Consider the following 17,187-nt stretch of genomic DNA (forward strand, 5'->3'; position numbering starts at 1 on the left):
GGCAGCCTGATGGGCAACAGTTGTGTGGGCCAAGGGTGGGAGCCTGCAGTGAGCTCTGCCCAGGCGGACAGGCGAGAGAAAGAGAGAGTAAACAAAAACACATGCAGCCTTACGGGGCCGGCCGGACAGACACGGGGACCATGACACTCACTCCACTTTAGTTACAGTCTTTCTCTTCCTTTCTGTCATTTTCAAAAATGCTTTCCTTTTTCTAATTACTTTTAAATCTCTTGCTAGCACCTTTTTCTTTTCTTCTTTCCTTATTTAAAGGATTAACTTCACATAATAATCAAATCAACTCACACACCTATATAAATAATATACAGCAATTTTACTCTGTTTTGGTCTCTATGAGCCCCTTCATGATGCATGTTTATACATTCTTTTTATAAACCATATATTTACTGGAAGTCATGTGCTAGTTTGATTTGATTCTATTCTGACAGTTGTTTCATGGTCAGAAACACTCAATTAATATGTCATCAGTCGCTGCAGGAAGACAAGCAGCAGCTTGTCAATGGCACAGAAGACCTGCTCAGCTCCTTAAAGCTGAAAATATGTTTGATAGTCAGAAAATGAAGCCTATTATCAAGCAGACTTTGCGACTCGCTGATTAATGGTTTCAATAGCTGCAGTTTACCATTGCAGTTTGATAGTTTTTGGTTGTATCTGTATCTCTCTTCAAAACTGTTGAGCAAAAATGTTGTTGCATGTTATCAGTTTATTTACTGATTCACAAAGGAGATATACCCATATATTCTTCTTGTTGTCGAACCTGTCTGCAGGTACAGCTGGAAGACCACAGAATGGACAGAGTGCAAGGTGGACTTGCTACTGAGCCAGCAGGACCGCCGACGTGGAAACCATACAGGAATGTGTGGAGGTGGTACTCAGACTAGGGAGGTGTACTGTGTGCAAGCCAGCACTGATACACCATCAAACCTTAGCCCTCTCAGGAGCAAAGAAGGTAATTTTTCTGTTTTATTAAACAAAAACACTCATGGGAAGGTAAATGTTGTCATTGCATTGGTCTTTTTCAAAATTAACCTCCAACCGGTTTCATTGTCTGATTAAGGCTTGTTTCATTGTATCTTAAAACCACTATCATCCTTACAAGAACTCATTTACCTAATCAGTGCTGAAATCAAAGGTAAGACAATCAAACAGCAAAGGAATAGAATGAATGGGGGAAAATATCTGTCTGAATGACAGCACTATGTATTACTTGAAGTGTTGCTTAAATCTAGATTGAGAAAGCATTTTGTGTTGTAATTCTCATACTAATTTTTTATATATGCATGCTATTTCAACAGAGGTGACATGCATAGTACAGACATTCTATAGTACAGATACTTGTGTTAAGAAATACTCCAGTAAAATTTGAAGTACTGAGTCAATTTCTTTACTCAAGTAAAAATGAATACCATAGGCATGAAGCAAGCAAGTAAAAAGTAGCTCATTGAAGGACAATTCTATCATCTATTTTCATGCACAGGTAACTGGACCTTCTGCAAATATAATATTAGTACATGAGAATACTAATTTTATTCAAACCTAAATTCTAATGAATGTACTTAAGTCTGTTACCTAGGACACAAGCAGTAAAAGAATGGAAAAAAAAATACTATTTTCTCTTGGTAGAGTGGGACTTTGCTTCCACACCTAAACAGAACAATGAGAACAATGAGGGGTTAAGTGAGATTCTGCAAGTGAGGAAACACTAAGTTCTGTTGTAGTGGCTCAGCATGGGGAAAATATCAGCAACTCACAATAATTTCTAACGTGAACTCCGACAGATTTTCTTAGTGGACAAGCTGTGATCAACTGATCTGCTGCTCTTTGTGGATTTACACATCTGAATTCAACAAGATGGAATTAGATGCTTCTAAGCTTCTAATCGTGGCTGAATTTCATATCATACGCTAATAGTATACTGTATACTTTCTTTATAATAAACAGTATAAAGGTAGTATAATGATTGAATTCACTGAATGAATCTAAGCATCATCATCTTAAATGTAAATTAATCTCTGCTACACTTGATGTAACCCAACAGTAGCCATAAGCACCATAGCCACTGTGTATCAGTGCACAACACAGTGCTTTACTGTAAAAAATCAGGATAAACAGCTAACCTGTTTATCCTGTACAAAATTACCCAGAATGTAATACAGCATTTGAATAACACAAAATTAGTAGACTTACTTTTTGCAGGATGCTTCACATGACATTACATATAATTTTTAAATCTGCAGTGTTACTAAGCAGCCCTTACATTTAAATGTAACCTCTCTTCTTCCTCTCCTGTTTTGCCCTTTCTTAGATCTTTCACCATTTCTGAGTGAAGTTAGCTCTCTTTCATTTTTCTTCCTGGAACTAAGTCAGGAACTTTAGCTACCAACACACTGTGCAACAGCCTGTATTCAAATTGTTTGTTTGTTTGCTGATGTTTGTTGAGCTAATAGAAATGTTGTAGAAACGTTATTTAATGTAAAAACAATATTCCCTTTATGCTTATTCCCTCTTAAGCTAGATGCTCACTACAACATACAGACACCTGCACTCGTTCCCGGCCCACTTTAGGATGATCTGATATCGTCGTGTTGGTGTTGTTCCCAGATCATCATCAAAATGTTGTTCCAGGTTCAAGATTGCAAGTGACCAATCACATTGTTGTGACGTTATTGTTTTGCACGCCAAGCCATTCGTGCATTTATGAAATTCCAATGTTGTCAATATCAATTCTACTTACCGTTTATTAAAGGGTTAGGGTTAGGATTAGGGTCAGGGTCCGTTGATCGGTGGACAGAGGCAGTTTCTCGCAGCTTAAGTACAGTTTTTTGTTTTACGGCGGTTTTTCCCGAAGTCGCAAAAGTATGACGTCACAACATTCTGATTGGTCACTTGCAATGTTGATCCTGGAACAACATTTAGCATGATGATCTGGGAACAACACCAACACGACGATATCAGATCGTGCACCCACTTTAACTACCGAGTATAATGCTATAAATTATACCTTTGAACCTAAAGTAATGAGCCTGATTTGAAAATGTCAGGAGTAGAAAGTACAGACATTTGTGTTGAAATGTAGGGGGTAAAAGTAAAAATTAAAAAACAAGAAAAATAACTACTGAGGTAAAGTACAGATACCTGAATATTCTACTTAACTACAGTAACAAAGTATTTGTACTTTGTCACTTTCCACCTCTGCAACTTATGTTGTTTTTAAACCAAGTTGTTGTTGGTCAAAGGCATGTGCCAGGTTTTCTGTACTCTTTGGTTGCTGGTTTTAAGTAGTGGTGGCGGATCGATCCAAATATTGATTGTATCAATACCAAGTCGTCATCGGTATCGGATTGATACTAGCCTGGTGAGATCAATTCTTTACTTTAAGTTCCGCTCTTGTCTGCAATGCTCTGCTTTCGGCAAAGACGAAACAGCCAGGTCGCCGGACTCGCCGCTCCTGTGTCAGCGCAGAGCAGGCACACTTTGCTCCCCCTCCCCCCTCTTGTGTTTAGATGTTGCGCTGTCACGTGACGTGACGCTTTGGGGGTTGACATATTATTTATATTTTCACCAGTTGTTTTTGTTGTTGAGAATTTAAATTGTTATTTTTGTATTATAGTTTCTCAACAGTACTTGTTTGTTTTAATTTGTTTACCGGTTTGCGTCACTCCGCTTTCATTTTCACTTCCATTTAAGATTTTAAGATTAAGATTTAAGATCCTCTCCGTGAATCGCTACCTTATCGTGGTGGAGGGGTTTGTGTGTCACAGGGATCCCAGGGGCTATGTTGTCTGGGGGCTTTTGCCCCCTGGTAGGGTCTCCCATGGCAAATTGGTCCTGGGTGAGGGACCAGACAAAGAGCGATTCAGAAGACCCGTATGAAAAGAACATCGAGGGAACAGTTTACCCTGCCCGGGATAGGGTTACCGGGGCCCCGCCCTGGAGCCAGGCCCGGGAGGGTGCCCGAGGGCGAAGCGCCTGGTGGCGGGCCTTAGTCCATGGGGCCCGGCCGGGCACAGCCCGAAGAGGAGACATGGGCCCATCCTCCCGCAGGCCCACCACCCGCAGGAGGCGCCATAGGGGTCGGGTGCAATGTGTGTCGGGCGGCGGCCAGGAGCGGAGGCCCTGGCGGACCGATCCCGGCTGCCAAGACTGGCAATAGGGACATGGAATGTCACCTCTCTGGTGGGGAAGGAGCCTGAATTAGTGCGTGAGGTTGAGAAGTACCGGCTAGATATAGTCGGGCTCACCTCCACGCATGGCTTGGGCTCTGGAACTAGTCTCCTGGAGAGGGGCTGGACTCTGTCTCAGTCTGGAGTTGCCCCTGGTGAGAGGCGGCGGGCTGGGGTGGGTATTCTAATATCCCCGGCTTGCTGCCGGCACGCTGGGGTTTTTTCCGGTGGATGAGAGGGTTTGTTCCCTGCGCCTCAGGGTCAGGGAACGGGTCCTGACTGTCATCTGCGCTTATGCGCCGAGTGGCAGTTCAGAGTACCCAGCCTTCTTAGAGTCCCTGGGGGTGCTGGAAGGTGCCCCACCTGGAGACTCTGTTGTCCTACTGGGAGACTTCAATGCTCACGTGGGTAACGACAGCGAGACCTGGAGGGGCGTGATTGGGAGGAACGGCCTCCCTGATCTGAACCCGAGTGGTGTTTTGTTACTGGACTTCTGTGCAAATCACAGTTTGGCCATAACGAACACCTTGTTCGAACATAAGAGTGTCCATAAGTGCACGTGGCACCAGGATGCTCTAGGCCGCAGGTCGATGATCGATTTTGTAATCGTATCACCAGACCTGCGACCATATGTTCTGGACACTCGGGTAAAGAGAGGGGCTGAGCTGTCAACTGATCACCACCTGGTGGTGAGTTGGATCAGGTGGCGGGGAGGACGCTGGACAGACCGGTGCACCTAAACGCGTGAGTGAGGGTGTGCTGGGAACGTCTAGCAGAGGCCCCAGTCCGCGAGATCTTCAACGCACACCTCCGGCAGAGCTTCAACAACATTCCGAGGGAGACTGGGGACATTGAGTCCGAATGGACCATGTTCAGCGTCTCCATTGCCCGGCTGCTGCATTGAGCTGCGGCCGCAAGGTGGTTGGTGCCTGCCGTGGTGGTAATCCCCGAACCAAATGGTGGACACCAGAGGTGAAGGGAGCCACCAGGCTGAAGAAGGAGTCCCTATCGGGCTTGGTTAGCCTGTGGGACTCCAGAGGCAGCTGACAGGTATCGACAGGCCAAGCGGAATGCGGCTCGGGCAGTGGCTGAAGCAAAAACTCGGGTGTGGGAGGAGTTCGAGAGACCATGGAAAAAGACTTTCGGACTGCCTCGAAGAGATTCTGGCAAACCGTCAGGCGCCTCAGGAGGGGAAAGCGGTGCTCTACCTGCACTGTGTATAGTGCTGGCGGTGCGCTGCTGACGCCGACTGAGAAAATTGTCAGACGGTGGAAGGAATACTGAGGACCTCCTTAATCCCACTGACACGTCTTCCGAGGAGGAAGCAGAGTCTGGGGATGAGGGAATGACCCGCCAATTTCTGGGGTCGAGGTCACTGAGGCAGTTAAACAACTCCTCGGTGGCAGAGCCCCTGGTGTTGATGAGGTCCGCCCGAGTTCCTGAAGGCTCTGGACGTTGTAGGGCCGTCCTGGTTGACACGCCTCTACAATGTTGCGTGGAGATCAGGGCAGTACCCTGGACTGGCAGACCGGGGTGGTGGTCCCCATCTTTAAGAAGGGAGACCGGAGGGTGTGTTCCAACTACAGGGGATCACACTCCTCAGCCTCCTGGGAAAGTCTATGCCAGGGTGCTGGAAAGGAGAGTTCGTCCGTTAGTCGAACCTCGGATACAGGAGGAACAATGCGGTTTTCGCCCTGGTCGCGGAACACTGGACCAGCTCTTTATCCTCTCGAGGATACTTGAGGGTGCATGGGAGTTTGCCCAACCAGTCTACATGTGTTTTGTGGACTTGGAGAAGGCATTCGACCGTGTCCTCGGGTGTCCTGTGGGAGGTGTTATGGGAGTATGGGGTGTCTGGCCCACTGTTACGGGCCATTCGATCCCTATACAACCGTTGCAAGAGTTTGGTTCGCATTGCCGGCAATAAGTCGGACTTGTTTCCGGTGGGCGATGGGCTCCGCCAGGGCTGCCCTTTGTCACCGATTCTGTTCATAATTTTTATGGACAGGATTTCTAGGCGCAGCCAAGTGGCGGAGGGCTTTCACTTGGTGGCCTCAGAATCTCATCTCTGCTTTTGCGGATGATGTGGTTCTGATGGCTTCATCGGTGGGGCCTCCAGCTCGCACTGGAACGGTTCGCAGCCGAGTGTGAAGCAGCGGGAATGAGGATCAGCACCTCCAAATCTGAGGCCATGGTTCTCAGCCGGAAAAGGGTGGAGTGCCCACTCCGGGTCGGGATGAGTTCCTGCCCCAAGTGGAGGAGTTCAAGTATCTCGGGTCTTGTTCGCGAGTGATGGGAGAAGGGAGCCGGAGATCGACAGACGGATTGGTGCTGCGGCTGCAGTGATGCGGACGCTGCACCGGTCCGTCGTGGTGAAGAGGGAGCTGAGTGTAAAAGCGAAGCTCTCAATTTACCGGTCGATCTCACGTCCCGACCTCACCTATGGCCACGAGCTGTGGGTAGTGACCGAAAGAACGAGATCGCGGGTACAAGCGGCAGAAATGAGCTTCCTCCGAAGGGTGGCTGGCCTCCCTTAGAGATAGGGTGAGAAGTTCGGCCATCCGGGAGGGGCTCAGAGTAGAGCCGCTGCTCCTCCACATCGAAAGGAGCCAGTTGAGGTGGTTCGGGCATCTGACAAGGATGCCCCTGGGCGCCTCCTGGGTGAGGTGTTCGGGCATGTCCCACCGGGAGGAGGCCCCGGGCAGACCCAGGACGCGCTGGAGAGATTATATCTCTCGGCTGGCCTGGGAACGCCTTTGGTGTTCCCCGGATGAGCTGGAGGAGGTGGCTGGGGAGAGGGAGGTCTGGGCTTCTCTGCTTAGGCTGCTGCCCCCGCGACCCGACTTCGGATAAAGCGGATGAGGATGGATGGATGGATGGATTTAAGATTTAAGATTTAAGATTTTTCTAAAACAAAATTGATAATACAGCATTTTCTATTTAATTATAAACTTTGTCCTAATTATGTCCTTAGTTTTAACTATTTAATAATAAAAAAGGAAACATCACAAAAGACACTTAAGGTCATGAAAATTAATTGAGATTTAGCAATGCAATGACACATCCACCTTATTTATAGAAAAGTATTGGTATCGGCGATACTGGCCCGTATTTACTTGGTATCGGATCGATACCAAAATATGCAGTATCGCACACCACTAGTTTTAAGCATTTAATGGTGGCATTGTGGTTAGTGCTGTCACTTCTTATTAAGAGGGTTCCTGGTTCAAGCCCTGCTGCGTTCAGAGCACTCTGGCTTATTCCTCACAGTCCAAAAATATCAATGTTGGTAGTAAATAGGCCACGTATGTCAGGTGCTGTATAAATGTTATAGTCTAAAGTGCTTTAAGAGGTCATGAAGACTATAAAAGGGCTTTCTAAATATGTTTACAGTAAAACAAATTATACATTAAAAGTCTAGTATTTGTTAATAATTCCTCAGCTTGTTTTGAAAATTTCACGCAAATTCAAATTTACAAAATTTCCAAATTTCCAAATTCAGTCTGTAACAGCTACACAATGATAAGTAAGTATAAGTAAAATTTTATTGATATAGCATCTTCCAAGATAAATATAAAAAGTGTTTCATAACAAAAATGCTAAAATGATTTTTAGCTGAGTGAGAGAATTCCAGAGTCTGGTGGCAAAGTTTCTGTCTAATATAGTTTTCAGCTTTGCATGCTGCACAGTCAGCAGGCTCTGAGCAGCCCTCGGGGACCTGCTTGGGACGTATGGATTAAAAGTACGTCTGTAAATGTTCTTGATATACATTGGTGCTTGGCTATGTAGAGGTCTAAAAGTCAAAAAAGAATTCTAAATTGGACTTTGACGTTGATGGAAAGCTGGTGTAATTGAATTAACAAGAGTGTAATGTGAAGACTTAGTGAGGGAGGTTTTTCTAATACAAATAAATAATGCATGTAGACATGATGAAGTAAATTCATCAATAACAATTTACAGTTCAGAATGTGACACAGTTTTTGTGATAAATGCCAGATATTTAACACAAGTTACCTAAGCGAAAGCTGCGTTAAAAGTTGCTAAGGTTCGTGTTAGAAGATTTAGTGAATATGGCAAGACTGAGAGTTTGCATTACCTTAACCTTAGGTTCAAACAAGGACTTCTGTTTTCTCTCCATTAAACTGGAAAAATGGTCAGCCATCCAACGTTTAATAGAGTCCAATCACCTTTGTAAAATCTGTAGTTTAGATACATTTTGGGACTTAGAAGAGATATACAAGTGGATATAATTTGCATGGCAGTTATTGCCTTCATATTCCACATCTTCCCGAGCTCCTCTCTCAGTCCTTGGTATTTCTCAAGCTTCTTGTGTTCCCTCTTCCTGATGTTGCTACCATTTGGTATAGCTACAGCTATCACTAGAGGCCTCTTCCTCTGCTTGTCCGGTTTCATTGCATGTGTGCCCTGCCTGCTAGCATCTTGCACCCTGCTGGTATGTGCTGGAATCTTTCAGGGGCATCTTTACACATCCTGCACCTCGAGTCTTGCCTGGTGTGGTCGATGGCAGCCTCTATCGATGTAGCTTGCTCCTGTGCTGTCATATGCAGTGCACTGTGTTCAGCTTTGTCAAGCTATTGGTAGGAATTTTGATATCAGTCGCTTCTGCTGTCTGCCAGTGGTATATGCCATACAGGGGCCTGTTCTTCCATGACGTGTCCACTCCTTGCCCCACTTCTTTCTTGGGTTTCTGCTGTCTGAGGTATTCACTAAGCACATGATCAGTTGTGGCCATTTTCCTGATGTACTCACAGATGTTTGTTGTTTAATCCTGGATAGTGGTTCTGTCAATCACTAGTCCACAGCCTCCTGCCGACTTGGGGTTGTGGCTTTTCTAGCAGCCTCTTTCGTTGTACATGTACAATGACAGTAAAGAGCTGTTCTGTTCATGGTTCCCATTTGCCTGTGCGATTCCAAGGTATCTGTTCTCAGTGTTTGCCTCAGTTGCCTTCTCCCCTCAGTTCTGATTACCTTCCCTCTCTTTGTTACCATCCCTACTACAATGCTCCTGTAGGAATGAAATTCTGATGTCATTGCTGTAGATCCTAGTAGTGTGGATCACTAAATCAATGTCTTGGTCACTACAGAACACTGTTTTTAAAGAAAAAGAGCAGCACGGTGGTGCGGTGGTTAGCACTGTTGCCTCACAGCAAGAAGTTCCTGAGTTTGACTCCGCCATGTGGCCGGGGCCTTTCTGTGTGGAGTTTGCATGTTCGTGTTCATGTGGGTTCTGTCCAGTTACTCTGGCTTCCTCCCACATTACAAAGGCATGCAATTAGTTAAATAACATGCCTTAATGATTCTAAATTGCCCATAGGTGTGAATGTGAGTGTGAATGGGTGTCTGCGATAGAATGGCGATCTGTCCAGGGTCTGTCGCCCTATGACAGCTGGGATAGGCTCCAGCCCTGTTATGGATGTTATAAAACCAATCCTCTTCTTTGTATGCTCCCAACATTTAGGAACACGTTAAAATTAGGAATTTTTGCTTGTCTCATTTTAGTCCTTGTCATTCAATTCAATTCAATTCAATTTTATTTATATAGCGCCAAATCACAACAAAAGTCGCCTCAAGGCGCTTTATATTGTACAGTAGATAGCACAATAATAAATACAGAGAAAAACCCAACAATCATATGACCCCTATGAGCAAGCACTTTGGCGACAGTGGGAAGGAAAACTCCCTTTAACAGGAAGAAACCTCCGCAGAACCAGGCTCAGGAGAGGCGGCGCCATCTGCTGCGACCGGTTGGGGTGAAAGAAGGAAAACAGGATGAAAGACATGCTGTGGAAGAGAGACAGAGATTAATAACAGATATGATTCGATGCAGAGAGGTCTATTAGCACATAGTGAGTGAGAAAGGTGACTGGAAGGAAAAACTCAATGCATCATGGGAATCCCCGGCAGCTCACGTCTATTGCAGCATAACTAAGGGAGGATTCAGGGTCACCTGGTCCAGCCCTAACTATATGCTTTAGCAAAAGGAAAGTTTTAAGCCTAATCTTGAAAGTAGAGATAGTGTCTGTCTCCGAATCCAAACTGGAAGTTGGTTCCACAGAAGAGGGGCCTGAAAACTGAAGGCTCTGCCTCCCATTCTACTTTTAAATACTCTAGGAACAACAAGTAGGCCTGCAGTGCAAGAGCGAAGTGCTCTAATAGGGTGATATGGTACTACAAGGTCATTAAGATAAGATGGGGCCTGATTATTTAAGACCTTGTATGTGAGGAGCAGGATTTTGAATTCAATTCTGGATTTAACAGGAAGCCAATGAAGGAAGCCAAAACAGGAGAAATATGCTCTCTCTTTCTAGTCCCTGTCAGTACTCTTGCTGCAGCATTTTGGATTAGCTGAAGGCTTTTCAGCGAGTTTTTAGGACATCCTGATAATAGTGAATTACAGTAGTCCAGCCTGGAAGTAATAAATGCATGAACTAGTTTTTCATCATCACTCTGAGACAGGATATTTCTAATTTTAGAGATGTTGCGCAAATGGAAGAAAGCAGTCTTACATATTTGTTTAATATGTGCATTGAAGGACATGTCCTGGTCAAAAATGACTCAAGGTTTCTCACAGTGTTACTGGAGGCCAAGGTAATGCCATCCAGAGTAAGAATCTGCTTAGATACCATATTTCTAAGATTTTCAGGGCCGAGTACAATAACCTCAGTTTTATCTGAATTAAGAAGCAGAAAGTTAGCGCCATCCAGGTCTTTATGTCTTTAAGACATTCCTGCAGTTTAACTAATTGGTGTGTGTTACCTGGCTTCATGGATAGATAGAGCTGCGTGTCATCTGCATAGCAGTGAAAATTTATGCTATGTCTTCTAATGATGTTGCCTAGGGGAAGCATGTATAATGTAAATAGAATTGGTCCTAGCACTGAACCCTGTGGAACACCATAATTGACCTTAGTGTCTGAAGAGGACTCTCCATTTACATGTACAAACTGGAGTCTATTAGATAGATATGATACAAACCACTGCAGTGCAGTACCTGTAATACCTACAGCATGTTCTAATCGCTCTAATAGGATATTATGGTCAACAGTATGGTCAATGTAATTCAAATTAATTACATTGAAACTATTGTCACTTCTTAAGGATCTGATGTTTCTTTCTACAGACATCGCCCATCTCTGCCTTTTTGTAGAACTTTCTAACTGAATGCATTTAATGTGTTTTGTTCTTTGATTAAAATAATCATAGAAGTTTCATCTGATTTTTAAATTACTGTCATAATCCCAGTCCTAAAAAGTATGCAGTTCAGAGTACATTAATAAACCTGATGCAGAAAGACTTCTGCAAACTTTGTGACATCATGTTGAATTTATAATAAAGTGTAATTTAAAAATATGCAGAAGTCATTTACACTTGATGGCATGATCTAACAACTCAAAACAGGCCTGTTTAGTTTATCTGGTCCACAAAATTCAGCCCAAACAGTTGATAAGAGTTTCACACCCACCCGCATCCACACTGGTCCAATACAGTTTCAATTGCATGGTTGCAAGGTTAAAACTGGGTACGAGCATTGGACTGAAAATGGTAAATGGTAAATGGCCTGTATTTATATAGCGCTTTACTAGTCCCTAAGGACCCCAAAGCGCTTTACATATCCAGTCATCCACACACACATTCACACACTGGTGATGGCAAGCTACGTTGTAGCCGCAGCCACCCTGGGGCGCACTGACAGAGGCGAGGCTGCCGGACACTGGCGCCACCGGGCCCTCTGACCACCACCAGTAGGCAACGGGTGAAGTGTCTTGCCCAAGGACACAACGACCGAGACTGTCTGAGCCGGGGATCGAACCGGCAACCTTCCGATTACAAGGCGAACTCCCAACTCTTGAGCCACGATCGCCTAAAATGGCTTTAAAACCAGCAAAGAACAACTCTGAAACACCTTCATCAAGCCTGGAGAGCAAATCGAAAAAGAAACAGCTTAAAAAAAATAAAATTAATAAAACTAAACTTTTATTGAAAACCAGAAAAACACATTTTATGATTTACTTTAAGGAGCACAAAGTATTTCTATTAATTAGATCATGTACTGACCTGAGTATATTGATTAGTGCCAGTTGCACTCAGCCATTCATTAATATTGCTAGAAACATCAATGTACTTTTACAAATGGGATGAGAGGAGGGTCAAAAAAAGAAAGGCGTGGCTCTACTCACACCCTTGTGAACTACAGACACCAATTACACAACATCCTCATGACCAGAAACCAGGGACACAGACAGGAAGAGAAATGTGCTAAACTTGACTTGGCTCAGTACAGTGTTGCCTCGCCATGTAGGTTAAGATGAGGAGATCAAGAATATTCCAAAATTAACTGGATTGGACAGAAATGGGATACTGAGAGTCAGTGGAACTGACCCTGAGGGGGCAGTGGATTAGAGTAAATGTAGTTTTGGTTGGTTGAACTAGACAAGACCACTGGCCTGGGAATAAAAAGCTTACTTTTAGTTTATTGAATCATTAATTATTCATTTTAAAAGTACCTGTTTATTTTATTGTGTCTATTGACTATTGTGTTACTTAATGTTCTTATTTATTTTACTCTTTCTGTGTACTTTGCAACTTTTTCTCTGTCAGAAACACTTAATAAATAATTTTTGTTTATTAAGGTCCTGATCTGGTTAACTTAAGACGTTTCCATCTCCAGGCATATGATTTATTAGAAGATCTTTCAATTCTTCTATTTCACAATGCTTATATAATTTTGTAATTTACACTTTAAAAGTTGTCAAAATTGGTACCTTCTTGGCATTAGTAAGGGCTACACTGGAACCTTGCAGTTGAACAGATGACAGTCACTTAGAACGCAGTGTTGTGGAGACAACAGGATGTGGCAAACCAACAAGGAAGATACTGATCAGTGATCTGGGTGGAAACTAGCTTGACTGGGGTACACTGCCAGGTTGCATTTAGGTGTTACGGGTGTTTTCGGAACAGTGTATGCATCTAAAATCCCATTTGATACATTTTTATATTGAGTTTTTCCTTTCTGTTGTGTGCTTAATTAATATTTTTATAGTGCAGAAATTATAAATCTGTTTGATGCTTCTGCAAATGTTACTACAGATTTGAATCCAGACGTCAGTGTCAGTGCAGACTGAGAAATCGTCTTCCCATTGTGAGATGTGGAAGGATATTAAGATTTCATCATTATTCAAAATTCTGTAAATATCCAAAGTGATTTTCTGAGTGTCTGAAAGTTTTAAAATATTTAAGCTATAAAATTTTTAAAGTGTTTTCATGAAATAAAAATGTAGAGCAGTAATTCCTTTTTCTTTATTGCAAGTATCTGAATTGAATGTGCCGTAATTTATTATGAAGTCATTTCTAAAGGTTTTTCCAGAGTGGTGACAAGAGGGCAAGTTCTTGTTCAGTATCTAATGAGGCAGTGTCAGGTTGGGATTTTTGTATCTTTATGAGCTTCATAAAAGATTTTTCATTTTTCCAATAGAATTTTGACAAAAACAGATTTGAGATTTCAGTATTACTTGGGAAAATTAAAACAAAATAAAACTGATAATACTGTTTTGGCAGAACTCACATTTTAATTGTTGCTATTTATTCATAGACTGAGATAGAGAAGTTAGAGCATCGATTTAGATCGTCTTGAACTTTTTTATATAAAATTGAGAGAAACTGATGCTGAATAACTCTGACAGTTTGGGAGAAATATTGATTTCAAGATATTTAATGTTGCCTAAGTGAGGATGATAAGTGATACCAGGACTGCAGCACATTGCTGGGCTATGCAGAATGGATTTTGACCAATTCACTAAGTAGCTGGAAACTTGAGTGTGCATCTTGCAGTAGTAATAAAATATCATCTGCATAAAAATGGTTTTATGGTCTATGGTGGCTGTTTGAATACATTTTTGATATTCTCATTTTGTCTGATTAAATCCTCTACTGGCTCTATGAAAAATGTAAAGAGCAAAGTAAAGAGAAGATGTCTTTATCTGGTAACATTGTGGAGCATGAGGTGGTGAATGCGACTGTGGGTGTAGTATACAAATGCCTTAATCAGGTTAATAAACCATTCTCTGAACTGAAATTTGTGGAGATTAATTTCGAGTTGACTTTGGCAAATGCTTTTTCTGCATGTGATGATAAGGTTAAAATGTGAGATTTATTGATAAGTAAAAGTTGTTTACCTTTAATAACATCAGTCTGGTCAGGATGAATTAGAATTAGTATGATTTTATCTTGTCTAGATGCCAGAGCCTCATTTATAATTTTAATGTCTGTATTAATTTGGGAAAGCAGTCGGCAGTCAGGGAGGTTGGTGTAATCTTTATTTGGTTTGAAAAGCAGGGTGATCATTGCTGTGTTCAAACTTGATGAAACTGGTGACGTGGTTTTAAAATCTGAGGTCATTCTTATAAATAGTGGAGATGGAAATGAGCAGAAATGTTTGTAGAACTTAGCAGTGAAGCCATCAGGTAAAAATACTTTCATGTGTTTTTCTTTCTTTATTCATGTTTTCTCAGTTTGCCTACAATTTTTATTATTGCACTAAAACTTATGTTGTATTAGCAACTCAGTGAGAAATGATGTGTTTTAGTCAATTAGATCATCAAGTTTCAGTTTTTATGAAACCCCTCCAACTGTCACCAAGGCATGTACTGTTTTAAAGTTATGGCTCACAGCATTGTTCAGCTTGTTATATTTCATTTGCCCACTGGGTCAAATATACCATTAAAGTCACCTCCTATCATCACTCCTGAGCTAGGTAGGTTATTAAGCAGAGAAAAGAATTTATGGAAAAAAGAGGGGTTCATGTTATTGTGGGTTAATTTATTTCTATTATTAGGATGTTTTTGGTCTTTTTTAAATGGGCCTGGATTTGGTCAAACGGAGACTGTACCGAGTGGGATCTTGAGATGCGGAGACGCATTGACAGGGCAGGGCTGAGACCAAAAAATCGGCCCTGGCATTTTTGGTGCAGGTTGCCCATCATAATTGATCCAAAAATATATATACACCAGTCCAACCCTGTCATAAGCTTTCGTCAGGGTCATGTGAAGACTGGTTAGGGAATTCAGGGATGCCAGAAAGAACGATATTGTCTCTCTTTGAGTGTACACAAAGTACCATTTGTTTCAGTTGTTTATTGTCTTTGGACACTGTGGTTACTTTGTCTCTCAGACCTTTGACCCAGGCTTTTAGCTCACAAAATTCTAACAAAATTCTAAGCTGTTTACATTCCTCTGTGTATTACCTTGACAAGAAAGAGATGAAACTCTTCTCATGAAACTGTGGCATGCTATATATAATAGCTGTGTAACTCTGATGCAATGAATCCTCATCTGGAAAGGAACTGGCAATTAGGTTATTAGTCAGCTGGTGCATAGCAGCACAGAGCAGTGCCCTCTGGTGTTGGGAAGTACAGCACAAAGAAGAATGAGTCACAAAGAGTCAGAGCTCTGTTGAGCCAAGCATTCTTTTAAACTTGACTGGTAATGACTTCATCAGTTTCTTCACAAATAGAATTTTAACTGTTAGAAAAAACATTATTCAGAACAGTCTCACAGAAATTACATTATGTACAGCTATTTTCAGTATCATTGATACTGGGAGGTCTCCTTCCAAATCTAGAGCAGGGTATCACTGAGCTGCTGGATAATCTGAGGTGCAACCTAGCAGTGTTGGATGGACTGAAAGATAGTGTCCCAGAAGGGTTTAGGTCAGAAGAGCATGGTGCCTGCATAGAGGCATTTGAGGTATTGTCATGCACCAGGAGGAATCTAGAACTGACTCCACTGGTGGAGCTCTGAGATTGCCCATCCTGTTCTTCCTTGCACAGAGGATCTCCTCCATGCTCTTGAGACTGTGCTGGAAGACATAGCAAACCTTCAGGTGCCATCATGGAGGGGCTGGACTACCTGTGCAACCTTTGTAGACTCCATTTATTGCCTGTGTCAGCACTGCCAAAGGGAAACCTAGTAAAAAAAAAAAAAAAAAAAAAAAAAAAAGAGGAAAAAATAGAATAGAATAGAATAGAGTAGAAAAGCCTTGTTATTGCACACATACAGCAAAATTGTGGATTCACCTCACCAACTGTGCATGGAATACAAATATAAATAGTTGAACAGCAAGAATAAATATCAGACAAGAGTAGTATGTACAACAAGAGGATTATATACAAACGAGGAATACATACATCAGGAAGACGTCTATCCCAGGAGCCTATCCCAGCTAATAGGGTGAGAGGCAGGTCACCAATCTGTAGCAGGGCTAACACAGACAACCCACATTCACACCTATGAACCTATAGGCTCTTTCCAAAGAAAATATTAATGTAGGGCAGATGAACATCCAGTGATATCAGGTAACTATAAAAGATATATGGCAGAGTAACTTTGTAATTAAGACGAATTTAGTAGACACAATTACAACATCAGGCAATAATGTAGGTAGATTTTTTCTACATATTCGTATGCATCAGACAAGTCAATAGGGAACTCTGCAAATGCTGCTGATTAATGCAATGGTTCAAATAAGTAAAAAGAAAAATGGGGCACCATCAGGAAAGGGGCCGGTGCTCAAGCCCCTTTCGCCCCCACCCTCTGCACGTGTCTGGACAAATGTATGACAAACACACACATCATCGAAAACTAAACACATTTTCGATATAAATTCAGTTAATTTTGGTTAGCTTTGTGAAAGCTCATGTCAAGAACCGTAGTTCTAACACACAAGCTGGACCCACAAGCAAACACAATACGCAGGAAATGTACGCAGAATAAACTTTATTTCTTAACTAAAGGTGACCCAGAATAACCAAAGGGAACACGCTGTTTTAATGTTAGAACAGAAGAGACCGGGAGATAAACGATTCGGGAACGCCATGATCAGGACCGTGAGAGGCTGCAAGGGAGAGAGTTACTGGGGAGCAGGGAGACAACAGCATACAACGGGGTAGAGCTATTTATCTTACGATCGGGGCCGGACCGTGGGAACCGGAG

At 42.6% G+C, this 17,187-nt stretch overlaps 1 protein-coding gene across 1 annotated transcript in view; it reads left to right on the forward strand.

Moving 5' to 3' along the window:
• Positions 1-17,187, forward strand: part of LOC116335010 (thrombospondin type-1 domain-containing protein 7A-like) — a 255,565-nt gene that overhangs the window by 47,006 nt on the left and 191,372 nt on the right. The window contains exon 4 of the mRNA XM_039605075.1: positions 786-967. Coding sequence (XP_039461009.1) covers positions 786-967 — 182 coding nt within the window. The remainder of the gene's footprint in view (positions 1-785; positions 968-17,187) is intronic.

This window comes from Oreochromis aureus, linkage group 22, assembly GCF_013358895.1.
Source record: "Oreochromis aureus strain Israel breed Guangdong linkage group 22, ZZ_aureus, whole genome shotgun sequence".
Classification (NCBI taxonomy): Eukaryota; Metazoa; Chordata; class Actinopteri; order Cichliformes; family Cichlidae; genus Oreochromis; species Oreochromis aureus.